This window comes from Rhinatrema bivittatum, chromosome 3 (assembly GCF_901001135.1).
Source record: "Rhinatrema bivittatum chromosome 3, aRhiBiv1.1, whole genome shotgun sequence".
Classification (NCBI taxonomy): Eukaryota; Metazoa; Chordata; class Amphibia; order Gymnophiona; family Rhinatrematidae; genus Rhinatrema; species Rhinatrema bivittatum.
The window spans coordinates 198,974,362-198,994,192 of NC_042617.1; the positions used below are offsets into that span (position 1 = coordinate 198,974,362).

At 41.2% G+C, this 19,831-nt stretch overlaps 1 protein-coding gene across 2 annotated transcripts in view; it reads right to left on the minus strand.

Annotated features, from left to right (window-relative positions):
* Window positions 1–19,831, minus strand: part of NID1 (nidogen 1) — a 201,589-nt gene that overhangs the window by 63,932 nt on the left and 117,826 nt on the right. Inside the window, exon 12 of one of the 2 annotated variants that reach the window (XM_029594102.1) lies at window positions 18,787–18,909. The exons of the other annotated variant lie outside the window; for it this stretch is intronic. Coding sequence (XP_029449962.1) covers window positions 18,787–18,909 — 123 coding nt within the window. The remainder of the gene's footprint in view (window positions 1–18,786; window positions 18,910–19,831) is intronic. 2 annotated transcript variants of the gene reach the window in all.

Genomic DNA, 19,831 nt, shown 5'->3' on the forward strand with positions numbered 1-19,831 from the left:
AAGCAGATTGTGATAAATTGCAGGAAAACCTTGTGAGACTGGAAAATTGGGCATCCAAATGGCAGATGAAATTTAATCTGGATAAGTGCAAGGTGATGCATATAGGGAAAAATAACCCATGCTATAATTACACAATGTTGGGTTCCATATTAGGTGCTACAACCCAAGAAAGAGATCTAGGTGTCATAGTGGATAACACATTGAAATCGTCGGTACAGTGTGCTGCGGCAGTCAAAAAAGCAAACAGAATGTTGGGAATTATTAGAAAAGGAATGGTGAATAAAACGGAAAATGTCACAATGCCTCTGTATCGCTCCATGGTGAGACCGCACCTTGAATACTGTGTACAATTCTGGTCGCTGCATCTCAGAAAAGATATAGTTGCGATGGAGAAGGTACAGAGAAGGGCGACCAAAATGATAAGGGGAATGGAACAACTCCCCCATGAGGAAAGACTAAAGAGGTTAGGACTTTTCAGTTTGGAGAAGAGACGACTGAGTGGGGATATGATAGAGGTGTTTAAAATCATGAGAGGTCTAGAACGGGTAGATGTGAATTGGTTATTTACTCTTTCGGATAGTAGAAAGACTAGGGGGCACTCCATGAAGTTAGCATGGGGCACATTTAAAACTAATCGGAGAAAGTTCTTTATTACTCCACGCAAAATTAAACTCTGGAATTTGTTGCCAGAGAATGTGGTTAGTGCAGTTAGTATAGCTGTGTTTAAAAAAGGATTGGATAAGTTCTTGGAGGAGAAGTCCATTACCTGCTATTAAGTTCACTTAGAGAATAGCCACTGCCATTAGCAATGGTAACATGGAATAGACTTAGTTTTTGGGTACTTGCCAGGTTCTTATGGCCTGGATTGGCCACTGTTGGAAATAGGATGCTGGGCTTGATGGACCCTTGGTCTGATCCAGTATGGCATTTTCTTATGTTTCTTATGTTTCTTATGTTCCTCATTTCGTGGGAGGACAGAGAAAGAGGAATTGGATACAGATGACAAGCAACATGGGCCCTGACTTTTATGGTCTGTGGTACTGACACATAGACATAAGGAGAAAGCACAAGGTGGCTTCTACGGCCAAATCCCAAAGCAAAGAACGTCAAGCAGCATTGTATGAATCATCAAGAAGGCCCCTCACCCAGTAAAAATGTTGCTAGCAGTAATTTTGTTATGGGTTTGACAGTGGCTTGGTTTTTAAAGTAAATATTACTACCCTTATCATAAGGCTTGGGGATAACTTCATGAAGCAGTAGTTAATACCCTTAAGGGAAACATGAGGGTAACCCACACAGCATGGCAGATACTACCAAAAGAAGCTTGCTGTGCAGACTGAATGGGCCAGCTGATTCTTTTCTGCCATCATTACTATGTTACTATATTATCATGATTTGTATAATGGAAACCAGATATATGCAGCACTATGCACACATCATGAGCCGTCCCTACAACCAACAACGAAAAACAAATACGAAGCTTTGAGTTAAGGCTGCACGGCCAGGACTGAGAAGATTTAAAAGTAGGTGGGATTGAAATGAGGATTTTGATGGAGTATCATCACATGTGATATTGGGCTGTAATGTTTAAAAAGAGAAATCTGGTTATATATATTTAAATTTCAGACTTACTAATCATTGACTCCTACCAATGCATATTAACTAGCCCCCTTAAATTTATAGTATTTTAATATTTTTTAATACTGCCTTCCTTGGACAAGGTCTAACCCATAACAGATACTCATTTTAAGCATGAATTCATTGAAAAGTAAATACTTAATTTCACCTTTTTTCGTCCAGGCTACTTCTAAGATTCCAGCCTAGCTGGAACCTGACCGTATTCACTGAGTTTTATCCCCAATAAAAGTCCACTCTTATTTTAATCACAGCTAATAAAGTCTGAATTCCAGACAGGACTGTGCTGGTGCAAACTACATTGACTTTAACTCAGATATAACAAGGGGCACAGAAAACAAGTCTAGAATTGCATAAATTAAAAGAGCCTGCTTGATGACTCTAGGCCCTGCAAATGCATGTCACAGTTATTCCAAGTGTCTGTCTGTGTGTGTGTCTGTGTTTTGCCCCAGGGAGGGGGTAATGGAATTTGAATGGGGGAGGAAGGTTTGAATGTGTAATGAGGTATTACACAAGGTTAGGTTCAATATTATGAGCTGCCACCCAGGAAAAAGATCTGGGCATCATAGTGGACAAATCATTGAAATCAGTTTACTGCAGCTATCAAAAAAGCAAACACAATCAGATCGATACTGTAACGTGCGGTTGAAGATTTCCCGTCCGTAACTCACTGTGGGCGCACAATTCGGACGCGTAAGGTGATCCTGCTATACAGTCTCCAGTTTCACGCGTCCTTAGCGCTTCTTAAAACAGACGCATAACCCTTTCCGCACCCAGCATGTAAATGATATGTAAATGAACAAATTAGCTGTTTAATGAAGGAATTAGCTATTCCCCTCCGATACTGTGACGCACGCTCAGATTATCTCCTTAGTAACCCGCTATTTTGCCGCGGCCTTAACGTGTTAGTTTACCGCCTACCCTCTACTTGGTGTTAGTGTGGTGTTCGAACAGCTACATAGCAGAATGTACCATGGACGACCTCTATATATATATATTTGCAGCGTAAAGTGTAAAAAAACAAAAATATGTATAAATACCTGTCACTTTCCTGTCACTTTCCGAATCCCCCAGGCGTGCGGTCATCCAGGCGGCGGCGGGGTGGGCGCGCGTTGGGTCCAGGCGGCGGCGGGTGGGTGCCCGTTCATCCAGGCGGTGGCGGCGGCGGTGGGAGCCGGCGGGCGGTTGGGCGCGCGTTCGATCCAGGTCGCGGGCGGGTGGGCGCCCGTTCATCCGGGCGGCGGCGGGAGCCGGGGGGCGGGTGGGCACATGTTGGTTTCAGGCAGCCGGCGGGCGGGTGGGCGCCCGTTCATCCGGCGGGCGCGTGTTCGATCCAGGTCGCGGCCGGGGTGGGCGTGCATTCATCCAGGCAGAGGGAGCCGGCGGCGAAAGCGGCCTCCGGAGGCCGTTTTCGCCGCCGGCTCCCTCTGCCTGGATGAATGCACGGCCCCCGCCGGCAGTGAATGAATGCCCGTGCGATTTCGGCGCTCAAGGCGTGACGTCACGACGCTTGACGTCACGGCATGTGACTGCATTGAGTGCCAAAATTGCACGGGCATTCATTCACTGCCGGCGGGGGCCGTGCATTCATCCAGGCAGAGGGATCCCGCGGCGAAAGCAGCCTCCGGAGGCCGCTTTCGCCGCCGGCTCCCTCTGCCTGGATGAATGCACGCCCACCCGCTCGCTCCGGCCGCGGCCTGGATCGAACACGCGCCCACCCGCCCACCGGCTCCCACCGCCGCCTGGATCCAACGCGCACCCACCCGCCGGCTCCCGCCACCGCCGCCTGGATGAACGGGCGCCCATCCGCCCGCCGGCTCCCGCCGCCGCCTCGATGACCGCACGCCTGGGGGATTCGGAAAGTGACAGGAAAGTGACAGGTATTTATACATATATATAAACAACTTACGCTGCAATATTAATATGGAGGTCGTCCATGGTTTTTTACACTTTACTCCCTTTGGTTTTACCCCCATTTTTTACACTTTATTCTCGTTTTAATTTTCGCCCTGCGCCTTGCTTCGGGAAGGGGGGAACCATCCACTTCCTGGTGCCTGTCATTTCAAATTCATTTGAAATGACATTTGAAATGACAGGTACCAGCGCACCCAGGATACTGTATAGGCACTGTATTAGCGCCTATACAGTAAAATGGGTTGCACGGGCCTAACGCTTGCCTAACGCTTCGCAGCCGCTGCATGCATTTGCATGCAATTTGAAGAGAGTATCGAGCGGTAGGTGAAGAGAACTGTGCGTGCGGGGAACGAGGGTGCGCCCAGCACTGCCGCACTGTTTCTACCGCGGCCTTAGAGTATCGATCTGAATGTTAGGAATTATTAGGAAAGGAAAGGTGAATAAAACAGAGAATGTCATAATGCCTCTGTCGCTCCATGGGGAGACCGCACCTTGAGTAGTGTGTGCTATTTTGGTCACTGCATAGCAAAAAAATATATATAGTTGCACTGGAAAAGGTTCATCAAAGGGTAACCAAAATGATAAAAGGGATGCAATGACTCCCCTCAGAGGAAAGGCTAAAGAGGTTAGGGCTATTCAGCTTGGAGAAAAGACAGCTGACGAAGGTTATGATAAGGTTCTATAAAATCAAGAGAGGACTAAAACGGGTAAATGTGAATTGGTTGCTTACTCTTTCAGATAATACAAGAGCTAGGAGGCACTCCATGAAGTTAACAAGTAGCACATTTAAAACAAATAGGAGAAAATTATTTTTCACTCAACGTACAACTAAGCTCTGGAATTCATTGCCAGAGGATATGATTAAGGCAGCGTAGCTAGGTTTAAAAAAGGTTTGATCAAGTTCCTGGTGAAGTACTTAAACTGTTATTAATCAAGTTGACTTAGGGAATAGCCACTGCTTATTACCATCATTAGTAGCAAGTGATTTATTTAATATTTGAGTACTTGCCAGGTACTTGTATCCTGGATTGGTTACTGTTGGAAACAGTATGCTGGGCTTGATGGACCCTCGGTCTGACCCAGTATGGCAAATTCTTATATTGTGTGCGTGAGGGTGGAATGTTTAAAGGGGGTATCGATGTGGGTGGATGGTATGGTAAGGGAGCAAGAGAGTGTTTCTGCCAGTAATGGCTCCTTCTCATCTAGAGATGTGCATTAGTTTTAAATTAATTAGACAATTTCAACGAAATTGTCGAATTCGTCATGGTTCGGGAGCACTCAAAAACGAAAGGAAGTTTTACAAAATTTCATAAAAATTCATATTTTGTTTAGTGCGTGATAACTTTAAAATGTTAGTGCGCACTAACACAAAATTCGGGAACCACGAAATAAAAATCCCGAACCGCGGAAAAAACAAAATTACCCATGGGCGACCAGAACTGAACCACAAAACAATTAAAAAAAAAACCTGATACACATCTTGACTCATCTTCAGCTGGTAGGGCTCTGGGAACTCTGCCAGCCTGGTTTTCTTCCACCGCTGGCTCCTTATCTTTGACTGATGGGGCTTGAGGAATCCTTCCCAGCTCCACTACTTCTATTTTTGGTGGGGTCTGTGGAATCCCACCAATGATAGCTCATCTTTGGCTGGTAGGGCCTGGAGATCCCTGCCAACTCTGCTGCTTCCAATGGTGGGTACCTTGGTGAAAATATGGGATTTATGCAGTTGAACCATGAGTGCAATGATCTTTGTGTTCTTGGCTGGCCTGCCTACACATTACTATTTCCTGCCTGTGAAGTCAGTATCACAGATGGACAGACAAACCAAAAACATAAGTGCTTTTTATTTCATAAAACATACTAAAAAGAAGAAAACAAGAAATAGGCAAGCATGTTGAGGCTAGTGCTGGTTCATTTTCTCGGAAAATGATTCATTTTCCTCGGAAAATGGTTCATTTTCCGAGGAATGCTTCTGCTAAACTTATAGAATTAAAACATATTTTCAACAGTCAAGACCAATTTTTAGTCATGTGCCAAGATATTAAACAAAGAAAAATAAATATACTACAAAAGATAAAAATTGTCACACAACTATGTTCTTTCCATAAGTCAACAAATTCTGAGTCCCAATAACTTTCTGGCAGTTAACAGTAAAACTTGTCAACATATTTAGAAGTTTATAAACTACAAAAAAGCAGAAGAACAGAGCCAATATTAATATTAAGGGGTCAGTTTTCAAAGATTTACATGAGGCTTGTGCATTTAAAATTGGCATTTACAGATATAAGTAGCCTCTGTGCATGGTAAGTACATTTTCAGAAGAGAAGGAGTACTCATGACTATCACTTCCGCATGGAAAATTGTGCACATACAAAGAGCGGGTTCTGAGACTGGGCTTTGGATGAAGCACATTTATGTATTTTATAAAGGGAGTGAGCCAATACATCATCAAACATGCCTGCATGCTTTTACACTTGCTCTTCAAGTTGCAGATATTAAATCTGACTTCTTTTTTGCCTGCAGTTTTTGGGTGTGTGTGGGGGGGAATCTGCAGAAACTGATGGAGGGTACAGGGGAACTGGTGAAGGTCTGGGTGAACTGGTGGTTGGAAGTATGTGCACAAGTAAGTATTTTTCATAAATGAAATACACCCATAGATCAGCCACTTTTATGCAATACCTGCCTCTACAAATAAAGGCCATTTTAAGTGCGTAAATGGGCTTTTGAAAATTGCTTAAGGAGTTGTACACAATTTATTATTTAATTTAAAAAATTTGTATTCCGCATACTCCACAATTCAAAGCGTATTCTATAAAAACACAAATAATAATACAAGGAAACTAAAATAAAATAAAATAAGCAAGTTCAACACAACATGTAAAATCCATAAAATAATCAGCCCAACATATAAAATCCATATGTAGAGCCCCTTTTGGTTCTCTACCATTTCAGGATTAAATCAATTCTTGTTTGGGAAGGAAGCATAATAATAGTATGGTAGTGGGAGAAGGTAAATGGTGAGCTCCTCAGATATATAATCCTCTGACCACCATTTTACCTTGGAGGACTTTTGTTACCCTTCCTAAAGGCAACATTCCATGGCTGTCCCATCTTTTGGTTTATGTTTAAGGGATAAAGCCTCTGTAGGTTCTCAAAAGTGAGACCTGGGAAGAATGTGGAGTCAAGAGAGCCTTCTATTTTTTTAGAACCACCTTAAAGAACATTTTCTTTTGCTGAGCTCACCATCCTAGACGCATATGTTTCCCCCTCTTTCCTGTAAAAGGATTTCTATTTTCTTTTTTTTTTGGATTCCCATCAATTAAGGGCTCTGCCTTAGTTTTGACATTCAAAAGAGATAGGTTTCCTTTACTATGAAGGAACCTGGGATCATCTGTATCCATAGGAGATTTGACTTTCAACCAGCCAGAGGAGAGAGGGGTGAAGAGATTTTCGTGGACCCCACAAAGGTTCCCGAACATCTGCTAAAGATCTTGGGGGATGACAAGTACAAGAAGTATCATTCTGATACTATGAGGAGAAAGGGAGTGGTGAAAGAAAACTACTGGAGAGGTAGAAGATTCATGGATTGATTGGACACTTAAATCATCAATTTCCTGGGAGGGAAGCTCACAACTTGCCATGGGAAAGGCGAAAAGATAAATTTCAAGATTTTGGATAATTGGCTTTTACATCTATTAATAAATTAAAGAACTAAGAAGGTAACAAATTTATTAAGAAACTTGATCGTAATACCCAGACATAAAAGTACAGCTGTAAAGATCATTTTATCATTACATATAATTTCAGTAAGAGTATTGTTAGGTTTCCAAGTACCCAAAGCCCCGTTACAAGTACCTGGCTTTGAGTACTTGCCAGGTACCTGTAACCTGGATTGACCACTATTGGAAACAGGATGCTAGGCTTGATGGACCCTTGGTCTGACCCAGGATGGCAAATTATGTTCTTCCAGTGTATTTCCTAATGCATAGATGAATCATCACATTGATAAGACAGGTGAAGAGAGAATTTGAATTGAAGTTGGCCATAGAGGCAAAAACTCATAATAAAAACTTTTAAAATATATCCGAAGCAAGAAACCTGTGAGGGAGTCGGTTGGGCCATTAGATGACAGAGGGGTTAAAGGGGCTCTTAGGGAAGATAAGGCCATTGCAGAAAGACTAAATTAATTCTTTGCTTCCGTGTTTACTAATGAGGATGTTGGGGAGATACCAGTTCCGGAGATGGTTTTCAGGAGTGATGAGTCAGACGAACTGAACAAAATCACTATGAACTCGAAAGATGTAGTAGGCCAGATTGACAAACTAAAGAGTAGCAAATCACCTGGACCAGATGGTATGCATCCTAGGGTACTGAATGAACTAAAAAATGAAATTTCTGATCTATTAGTTAAAATTTGTAACCTATCATTAAAATCATCCATTGTACCTGAAGACTGGAGGGTGGCCAATGTAACCCCAATATTTAAAAAAGGCTCCAGGGATGATCCGGGTAGCTATAGACCAGTGAGCCTGACTTCAGTGCTGGGAAAAATAGTGGAAACTATTCTCAAGATCAAAATCATAGAGCATATAGAAAGACATGGTTTAATGGAACAAAGTCAACATGGATTTACCCAAGGGAAGTCTTGCTTAACAAATCTGCTTCATTTTTTTGAAGGGGTTAATAAACATGTGGATAAAGGTGAACCGGTAGATGTAGTGTATTTGGATTTTCAGAAGGTGTTTGACAAAGACCCTCATGAGAGGCTTCTAAGAAAACTAAAATGTCATGGGATAAGAGGTGATGTCCTTTCGTGGATTACAAACTGGTTAAAAGACAGGAAACAGAGAGTAGGATTAAATGGTCAATTTTCTCAGTGGAAAAGGGTAAACAGTGGAGTGCCTCAGGGATCTGTACTTGGACCGGTGCTTTTCAATATATATATAAATGATCTGGAAATGAATACGATGAGTGAGGTTATCAAATTTGCGGATGATACAAAATTATTCAGAGTAGTTAAATCACAAGCGGATTGTGATACATTATAGGAAGACCTTGCAAGACTGGAAGACTGGGCATCCAAATGGCAGATGAAATTTAATGTGGACAAGTGCAAGATGTTGCATATAGGGAAAAATAACCCTTGCTGTAGTTACACAATGTTAGGTTCCATATTAGGAGCTACCACCCAGGAAAAAGATCTAGGCATCATAGTGGATAATACTTTAAAATCGTCGGCTCAGTGTGCTGCAACAGTCAAAAAAGCAAACAGAATGTTAGGAATTATTAGAAAGTGAATGGTTAATAAAACGGAAAATGTCATAATGCCTCTATATCGCTCCATGGTGAGACTGCACCTGGAATACTGTGTATAATTCTGGTCGCCGCATCTCAAAAAAGATAGAGTTGCGATGGATAAGGTACAGAGAAGGGCAACCAAAATGATAAAGGCGATGGAACAGCTCCCCTATGAGGAAAGGCTGAAGAGGTTAGGGGGATATGATGGACGTCTTTAAGATCATGAGAGGTCTTGAACGAGTAGATGTGAATCGGTTATTTACACTTTCGAATAATAGAAGGACTAGGGGGCATTCCATGAAGTTAGAAGTAGCATATTTAAGACTAATCGAAGAAAATTCTTTTTCACTCAACGCACAATAAAGCTCTGGAATTTGTTGCCAGAGAATGTGGTTAGTGCTGTTAGTGTAGCTGGGTTCAAAAACGGTTTGGATAAGTTCTTGGAGGAGAAGTCCATTAACGGCTATTAATCAAATTTAAGTAGGCAATAGCCACAGTTATTAATTGCATCAGTGGCATGGGATCTTCTTAGTATTTGGGTAATTGCCAGGTTCTTGTGGCCTGGTTTGGCCTCTGTCGGAAACAGGATGCTGGGCTTGATGGACTCTTGGTCTGACCCAGCATGGCAATTTCTTATGTTCTTATGACTCATTACTGCTATATACCATATTGCCACCTAGTGATACAAATTACTGCAATGCCTAGGGCCTAGAAGAACTATCTTCCTCCCAACTCAAGGAATCCTGGATATTAATGTAATGGTACAAAAATCAGATAGTGTAGCAAAAAATAATTTAAATGGAAAAAAAAAATTCCACGCTAAATGGTTTAAATTCAAAGGGGATATTTCAAATTATTAATGAATGACATAATTCTCATTTATTTTGTCTATTTATTTTATTTCTTAATTAGTATTTTTATAGGAGGAAAGAAGACCTCAGAAAACCAGTGTTACCAGCACTTCTTGCACTATTCCAATCATTGATCTTATAAGCCTTCTCCCTCCCTTTTATGTTTTCATGTGTGATAATTCATGTCTAAAAAATGTTTGTGAAATGGTGATACTAAAATCACCAATGTCCCAAAAATATACAATGCATAGTCCAGTTTCCAAACAAATTACTACTTATCTTTTGGTCTGAGTTGCAAAATGTTGTTCCTAGCTTCAAAATTCAATCACTGTGATGTACAGAGAACCGCCGAAGTTGATGCATTTTGCCATCAGCTGCCTAGGGCTTCCCTTCTCTTTAAAAACTGCTTTAAATTGTATTCAGTGAGCACTGAAAACAGCAAACATAACATTAGAAGAACATGATCTCAAGTTCAAAATATCCCACCTTGTTGAACTTACTAATAATAAAGTTCTTTTTTCAACTTCGGTAGTGAACTTCTTCTACCATGCATCTTAAAAAAAAAAAAAAAGATGCAGAAACGCAGAAAAGCATATCTTCTCATTAGATGGTTTTATAGCCACATGGTATTCCAACAAAAATTCAAAATATCAACTCACTTTCAAATAACCAAAGGAATTTCTTGAAATTCCATTTCCTTTCACTCTTATTTCTAATGAATTTAATGTGAGAACAATTTTTCTTTCAAAGAGCCCATTGATAACATCAAAATTAGCTATAAAGGTACATTTAGCTGTTTTTAGTGCACAGCGAATACAGTTTAAAGCGGTTTAAAGAGAAAGAAAGCCCCGAGGCAGCTAATGACTAAATGCCAGCATATCGACAGTTCTTTGTTGTATATCACAGTGATTTGAATTTTGAAGCTAGGTACAACAATTTGCAGCTCAGAACAAAAGATAAGTACACGTTTGTTTGGAAGTTGGACTTTGCATTGTATATTTTTGGGTCATCGAAGTTTCTAGTGTCAGCATTTCACAAACATTTTTAGACACGAATTATCACACATGAAAACAAAATAGGGAGGGAGGAGGCAGTAAGATCAATGAGTGCAATAGTGCAAATAGTGGTGGTAACACCTGCCAGTTTTCTGAGGTCTTCTTTCCTCCTATAAAAATATTAAATAAAATATTAAATAAGAAATAAAGTAAATAGATCAAAATAAATAAGAGAAATATGCCATTCACAATTTGAAATATTCCTTTTGAATTTAGAAAATTTGGCATAGAAGTTTTGTTTTGTTTTCCATTATTAATATAATGGACCATAAAGGGAAGTGTACCACCAATGACAGTATTTGAAAAATGGGCCTCTGTTACCTCTGTCTGGGACTACAAGCCCAGGGATTACACATAAAACAATAAATACAAATTAAAAGAAACAGATAAAACTAAAACATAATTAAAAAAAAAAAAAAAGCCAAAAGAGCAGTCTGTATTTCAAACTAAAAATCATAACTGGATACTAAGCAACCACTTCTCCAAATGCTGCTTTAAACATAAAACATCTTTAGGGCTTTTTTGAACTGTGTATTATCTGTTAGCATATATAATTGCTCCGGGAGAGTATTCCAGAATATAGAGCCTGGAACCAAAAAGGCTCTCTCTCGTGCCTTGGATAGATGAACAAGTATGTATGATGTTATCTCAAGGAGTAAACTGCTCGCCGAGCATAAGGCACGTTTTGGAGTGTATGCATGGCGTTTAGCACTGATCCACGGGGCTACCTTATTGCTGCTGATTAGTTTGTGGATATAAAAGTCCGCGCAGAAGCAAGTCTGTCTGCACTTTCACGCACATTGAAAAGAGGTATTCCGAGGGGCGGAGGTGGAGCAGGAAGAGCATTAATAAACTCTCACTTTCATTTTTCGAAAGAATGTGTGTAGATCTACTCGCACACATTTACATCTGCTAACCAGCAGCTATAAACGTATGTGCATATGTCACACAAACAAACTCGTTAATTTTCAAAGCAGACTTATGCGTATGTCCGCTTTGAAAATTCAGGCTATAGTCTGTGTGCATTTTGCACACACGACCTTTAGCCCTAAGCGGACCATTGAAAATTACACTCAAACGGAGGGCTATTAGATGCACATATTACAATTATTTAATGTGTAAAATATACATCTGCACTTTTATAAAATATTTGCAAAAACTATATTTTCACCCCATTACAAACTTGTGTGCGCACTGACACATATGCACATACTTTTGGGACGAGATACACGGCTCCCGCTGCACAGTTTATAAGATAGAAGGGTAACTTTAGAAGCATCGACTTATGTCTGTATATGCTGAGCTGTGCACACTATTGAAAAGTGCTCGCCAAATGTTTCTTTTTCTCTCTCTAAAATCACTGAAATGTTCGTTATCATAATAAACTGGGTCTTTATAATAAATCAACCACACCATTAACAAAGCAGATCTTGGAAGCTAGTTATATAATCAAACATGAACTTATATACAGTAAATAATGTCATATTAATGACTTTCATGTTTCTTGTTTTGCAATAAGTATGGATGGCTTTTTAAAATTTAATAAAGAGTTTAATTCTTAGGGTGCCACATCCACAATTAGCTGTTTGTATTTAATGCTGTCCCTCCAGCTGCTTTATCAGTAAAGTACTACAAACAGGAAGCAGCCTTGGGCTCTGGGTATGCATTAGTCATATGAAAAGGATTAACACACATTAATAGTGCTGGGGTGGGCGGCTCTCAGAGACCTCAGCCCCGGCCCACATGCGTGGATTTGCTTCTATTCACCAAAAGGGATTCAGACATCTGTTTCTTTTTGAAATGGAAAAAAAAAAAAAAAGGAAGCATGAAGGAAAGAATGAAGTACAGAGTGCTGGAATGTCCCTGCTCCTTGACTGGTCTCCCATAACTCACAACCATTGCTCAGCAATGCTTCATGCTGTGTGTACAATTTCTAACAGCTTCATACACTAGCTTCCAAAGTCTTGTTTTTGAAAATTTTAAATTAATACTCAAGCTTTTGTTTTCGTAGGCATAATTTAAAACAGTGGAGGCAGTCTGCTGGCCTATATAACAGCATGCCTTACCTAAAACATGCATTTGATGCTCAACTCAGGCTGCATCCACTTACATCATATACGTGGCTAGGAAAGCTGCAGAAGCAGCATATACATCCTCTAGTAAAGGAAACAGATTTACCATTCCTTGAATTAGGATGAGCATGGAAAGGAGCTACACCTTTTATTTATTTTTTAAAAATTCATAATCCACAACTTTCAACAAAACAGTGTTCAGTGTGGAGTACAGATTAACATACTTAAAAACATTATGGGGCAGATTTTCAAAGGATTACGCGCGTAACCCCCGAAAAGCTGCCCCTTCCACCCCCTGCGCGCGCCGAGCCTATCTTGCATAGGCTTGGCGGCACGCACAAGCCCCAGGACGTGCGTAAGTCCCGGGGCTTTCCTGGGGAGGAGGGCGTGTCGCGGCCGGCACGTCATCGGGTCGTTCCGGGGGTGGGGCCGCGGGCATGATTCCGGCCCAGGGGCGGAATTGGAGGCAGGCTGCGTGGCTCGGCGCGCGCAGGCTGCCAATTTTGCGCAGCCTTGCGCGCCAACCCCAGACTTTTGTTTGCACTGGTTGGGTGAACAAAAGTACGAGCGCGCATACTTTTTAAAAATCTGCCCCTATGTGTTGATAACTGTTAAAACATATGAAAGACTGGCATATCATCCACATGCTTCCTTAAAAAGGCCAGCCTTTAGCTGCTTTCTGAATACCTGCACATCTCCCTCGAACCTAAGACCTACTAGCAAGGAGTTCCATAGAACTGGAACAAAATATGAAAAGGCCCTAGACCTTGTCTTCTGAAGTCTATAGTTCTGAACAGCTGGCACCTGCAACTGGCCCTGACCCATCAAATGGGTCAGGATGGATGGATGGAGGGGCTTGTTCCACCCAAGCAGATTTCTAAGAATGTAGGAAAAATGAGTTCATTGAAATTTGTAGGCTACAGCTAATAGCCAGAACTTCACCTGATTGTGGGAGTAAAAAGAACAGAGTATGAAACTTTCCTCTCCAGCTACAAAAAATGTTTTGATAAAAAGTTGTGTTGATTAAGTTTTGCATATTGATTTAAATAGTAGATCTTAAATCAATAGAGAGATTTAATTTAGAGTTTGAAGGATTAATGAGAAAAATACGGTTCCATGAGGTGATTTGTTAGTGGAAATTCTGACATCATATTTAGATCCCTCTGTAAAATACAATATTTCAGTGCGTTGAACCTTGGTATCTCAATAACACTGACACAAACTCTATCCACTATTAGACACTGTGTGAAACAACACAAAACCCTGGGGGAAAAAAAACCACTCAGCATCTATATAGCAAACCTGCCATACCAATCCAGAGCTAAAACTAAAAACAAACTACAGCAGCCCATCATATGAAAAGATGGCAATGCAAATATTGCAACGTGCCCTAGAATACCAAGACACTTCATATTTATTTATTACACTTTTATACCGCACTAACAGCAAGCTGACCAAGGCGGTTTACAACAATAACATACAAGAAAAATACAATACAATCACAACAAGAACTGATATTGGAAAACAGAACAAGCTGGACTGCTACAGATCCCTATACATAAAATACACACTAGCAGAATACCTCACCTCAGTCACAAATGCAAAAAGCAGGCAGACCCTCACCAAATACAGGATAAGTGATTTCAGACTAGAAACAGAAAGATGCAGACAAAAACTAAACTAGAAACCCCAAGATGATAGACTCTATATCATGCATATTCATTGTGGATATCTTGAAAACTCGACTATGGAACGCACCAATAGAAAAATAGAAACAGAAATACATTTCCACTTGTGCTATGCAAAATACAAAACTATCAAAGCTGCACATTTCTCATATCAGACAGAGAACATTCAAGACTTCTCACAAAAGAACAAGCAAAAAAAAAAAAAACCAAAAAAAACCTCTTTATAATCCTAGGGGAAAGAGGAGAAACAGTGGTTATAACACCAGACCAGAAATGAAACCTGGCCAGGGACAATATGGACAAGCACCAAAATCTGAGACATATCCCTGATGCTGAATCTGACATTACCATTTTGCAATTTTTCCTTCTTTGCTTACCCTTTTATTTTAATCATTCTGCATATTACTTTGGCAACGATGTAAAATTGTCATGCCAAGAAAGGGCTTCATTTACTTAGCATTTTTCCCATAGACACAGAATGGGAAAAAAGCTTTCGTAAATCAGGCCCAAAGTTATCAGAATCTGAATCTGATATAGGTAACATAGTAATGACGGCAGAAAAAGACCAAAATGGTCCATCCAGTCTGATCAGCAAGCTTCCCAAGATAGTAACTGCCGCTCCGTGCAGGTTACCCCCATGTTTCTCTTAAGGGTAGTAACTGCCGCTCTGTGCCAGTTAAGCTTTTTTATTTATTCCCATCCTCTAGGGCTGCTACCTGACCCAGCTTTTTTAATTTATTTCCATCCTCTAGGTATGCTACCTGACCCAGTCTGATAGGCTGACCTAGACCTGGCTTTGCCCCAGTGCATCTGTGAACTTGTAGTTACAATTTCTCCTGGAAAAGTAAGACCTTAAATCCAAAGAAGACATAGGGAAAACCAGGACTGGATCAGCCTGTCAGCACTGACCTGGATCAGGTAGCATCCCTTTAAATAGGGAAATGTATTATGGATGACTGTTTAGGTGCATCTCACACATCAAGCCTTTGCCATATTCTCTGCTCCTATGAAACATTTTCCCTGGAGTACCACAACCAGTAGCATATTTGACTGAAAGTTGTAATGTAAGCAAGTGATCAATGGCGCTCACACATCATTATTTCACAAATGTCAAAATTTGAGGCCAACCAATGTCATTGCTTCTGGCCTCTCTGCAGCTACTGCAGGATTGATGGATAATAAACTGGCTAGTGATGGGCTGATGAAAGTGCAAGGGTGTTTGAATGGAGCAGATCCTCAATATAACTGGAAACTACTAAGGAATAGTGCAGGCTTCTGAGGAAAAAGGAACCAAGTTCAAATAATAAAAGCAATATAGTCCAGTGATATTCACTTACAGTCATGGAGGGCAGGCCTGGATTTGTCAACAGGCACAGCAGGCCTGTCCTGTCTCAACAGGTGTTTTTCCTGTTTGTTTCCTGTTGTCCTGCTTTCATAGTACCTTTGTCTGTTTTTTATTACTAACACTGTTGTTCATGCTTCTATGCTGTGTAGTTTGTTTACTGCTCTACTGCCAACTGGTTGCCAGCCTGCAAGTTCAATACTTCTGCTGGATTCAATGTAGCTGGCTCTGAAGGGTTAACCTCTGACTTGAAAACTGGGAGTTTTTGCTCATGTGTCTCCTCAACTCTGCTCGGACTGTATTCTTCAGCAGAAGAATCCACTTTTCACCTGCCTTTGTTTTCTGTGACCCAGACTGCTTTGGTTGCAGTATTTTCCCCAGTCTATTCACAGTAAAACTCTGTTTACTTGTATAAGACCGAATTTTAAAAGCATTGCTTGCTCTAAAAAGCTCTCATACACGGGTCTGCGGGCCGTGTGCAAACGACGTGTATTTTAAAAGCCAGAAGTTTTACGTAAGGCTTGGGCGTTCTGGGATAGGGCCAAATGTGATGTGCGCAACTCCATATTTTAAAACCGGAGGCCACAGTGCGCATTGGCTTGTTAGTCGCGTAATTTTACTGCTGCTCCCGGTGAGGAGCAAGTCTGCAAATCTCATGTTTTAGGGCTTATATAACAGGGTGAGGAGTCCGAGTCAAATGAGGGACGTGCAGGATATAGAACCAGAGGGGTCTGGGTGACCTTGAGATTATCTGGGCAAACTGCTGGACTAATTTTAAAAACTTGGAATGTCCGACACGCAAGCATGTTTTAAAAACTGCTTACATACGTGTGTTAAATCCTGCAAAGTAGGTTTGCTCAAGTAACTTTTTAAAATTAGGAGCATACTTATGTGTGGTAGGCATATTTTAAATCATGTGTGCACAAGTGCGGGCATGATTTAAAATTCAAGTGTATCTCCACTTGTGCGCCAATATGCATAAGTATGGGTGATGCATGGTAGTTTTAAAATTTGCCTGTTACTTTTTAATAAAGTTGGGAATTGAAGAAGTGGCCTTCTCTGTCTACAAAGTAACAGCTGAGTGATGCTGTCTGTATAGTTGCATATAGGGAACTTGCAACAAGGAAAGAATAAGGCCTGTACTTAGAGTGACATATCTGGGGGAGCAGCAGGCAGAGCAAAACATTTCCTACCTCCTAGCAGTAAAAAAAAAAAAAAAAATCCTCTGATGCCCTGCTGATGTTTGTCCGCCATGGCTGAGGACGAACCACTTATGCCCCACCCCCACCAAGAGCTGTGGGGCCAATGGAGATCTGCAGCCACCCACCACTTGCCCCAATGGGGCCTGCAGTAAACTAAGGAGAGCCCTTACCATACTCAGCCTCTGGCCCGATCCTGCAACAGGGTCATACAAAGTCGCCAGTGCCACAGTCACTACCACTGTCCACCTGCTCCATGCTGCTGGATATGGCCTGCAGTGGGGCCAAACAATACCTCCAGCTCAGTCGCCATCCATTCTGTTTGACTACCATCCACTCTGCCACAACAAGGGCCATCATTGGGAGGAGAAGAAGCAGGGTGCCACTACAACAGCCTTACCCCCTTCTTCTGATGCAACCCGGATCCAAATAAAAATTTACCATTGCTGTCCCCTTTATCTCTGAGTCAGCCTGGGTGGAGACAAAGCACCACTGTTGCTGCTGTTCCCTGTGGCCACTGGAGCCACCAATGTGAAAGATAGAAGTCATGTAATGTCTCAGCACCACCCATAACACTCACTCAGTTAACCCATGGCCACTTGGAGGGTCCTACCAAGCACTGCCTGCACCCACGCATCTGCTCCTACACTGAGGGCCTCACACCTGCCAACTGGGTCCCACGTCTCTGAGCAAGTACTCTGCCTGCAGGCTATCCTCTGGTGGTTTCTAGGGACATTGAGACCGCACACAACCTAGAGGATCACACAGAAATGCACCTACAGACCAATTACAGAAAGAATACTGGGATAATTACTCAGCATAGAAAGAGCTAACAAATTATTGAGTTTATTGACAAAAAGTGGAAACAGAGAATGGAAAATATTCAATTTGAAATCAGTAACAGGTAAAATAAAGATTAAACAATAAAAATTTGCTAAACATTTTTCACTACTTAGTGCCTGGAGAGCTTCAGAAAATGTGCCATCTACTAGAGTTGGAGCAGAGTCTCAGCATAGAAATGATCCTAGCCAAGACTAGAGGAGGTCCATATTCAGAAGCATTTATCCGGCTAACTTTAAAATAGCCGGCTATATTCAATAGTGTGATTGCACTACTGAATACACCACCAAAGTTAACCGGATACGTTTATCCGGCTAACTTTGCTATCCAGGCGTTACTGAATATGGACCTCCACGACTCCAAGCTCATAACTAAGTTCCATGGAGAGTCAGAGAGCAATCCTGGTACATAGCAAGCTGCAAAATCTTGGCAAGATGAGATATCCTACCTACAGGATAAGAGGATGCCTCTCCAAAATATAGCCAGGCATGATTTAGGAAACTGTCACATAGAACACCACAAAAAATAGCAAATGGGATGTCAGCCAGGATTAAAACAGGACAGATTATATTATATAAATATATAATATATATATATAATTGTAGCTGCCACCCACTGAATATATAACAGAAATGTTTAGTCCTCATTTAACTTCAGATACGTTTGAAATGTATACCATTTCAAGTTCAAGTGCTTTTACTTAAATAACATTTCAAACTCATTCATGGGGAAGTGTAATAAAGACTAAGCTATAGAACACTGTTATGGGATCTCCCTCTTAACAGTAAAGATGCCGGCGAGTCAGATCTCTTAGCTATAGGTTTACCAGGACAATTCACACTCAGTTAAATATCACAGAAGCTCAAAGAGGTTTAAAATCCCATATTCTTACCTCCTAAAACGCACTGGAAGCCATCACCACGGTAACCTGCCTTACAATGGCATACGAAGGAGCCTGGTGTGTTATAGCAGATGGCATTTGGATGACATTGGGTGGATTGGCATTCATCTACGTCTGTGACAACCAACATTAGTTCAAATACATCGTTAGTCCCATAAAAAGATATCATCTCCAATTTATTGGTTGACCTTCATTTCTACTGATGTTACTATGTAAATTAGTGTGACAAATGTAAGGATTGAGCATGATAAAAAGCCCATTGCAAGCTTTAAAAAGTAATCAGGTAAGGCAACATGGACAATCCAGAGAAAAACTTTACTGATAGTTTCCTGTGTCTTTCAGAAACACTTTACAATTCTTTATAGCATACCACTTCTTCCAACAATGTAACCATGCGTGTAATATCAACCCTTTTACTTCAAAATGCTCTTTTCTTTTAAGAAAACTATAAGACACCTGTAATGTTTGCAAAGATCTCTTTTGCATGGAAATGTCAGCTTGGAGGTACATGGTATATTAGTATATTAAAGTAAACCAGGATCTTACCCAGATGAGTGGCTTTTTCAGTTGCTTCTCAGAGAAAAATCCAAAGTGCAAATGCATTTTCTATGAAAATATCATACTATGGTAACCTCACATTAAAAAAAACCCCATCAAGTCTGGGTTTTTACTGTCATCTTAGGTAAATTTATGTAGCATCTTTCTACTAAAGTACATTGACAACTCGGGAATAAATGGTCGAGCCCTCCCAGTGACTTAATGGCAAGCCCGATGCATTGCCATCTGGAAGATCTGGGTTTTATTCCCAGACCCGGATTCTGCTCCCAGAGCTATAAAGAAAGGAGCTTTCACAGATCCTGGGGGGAGGGAATGTCAGCCATTGCACAATGGCGGCACCTAATGGCTGGACCTAGGGTCAGTGATTGCAGGGTTCCACAGGGAGGCCTGAGGCCTGACTCCTGGCTGAGGATTTTTCCCACTGGGTTAGTTGAGAGGGAATGGGATGTAAAAGAGGGGGGGAAATCCCTTGTAAGTG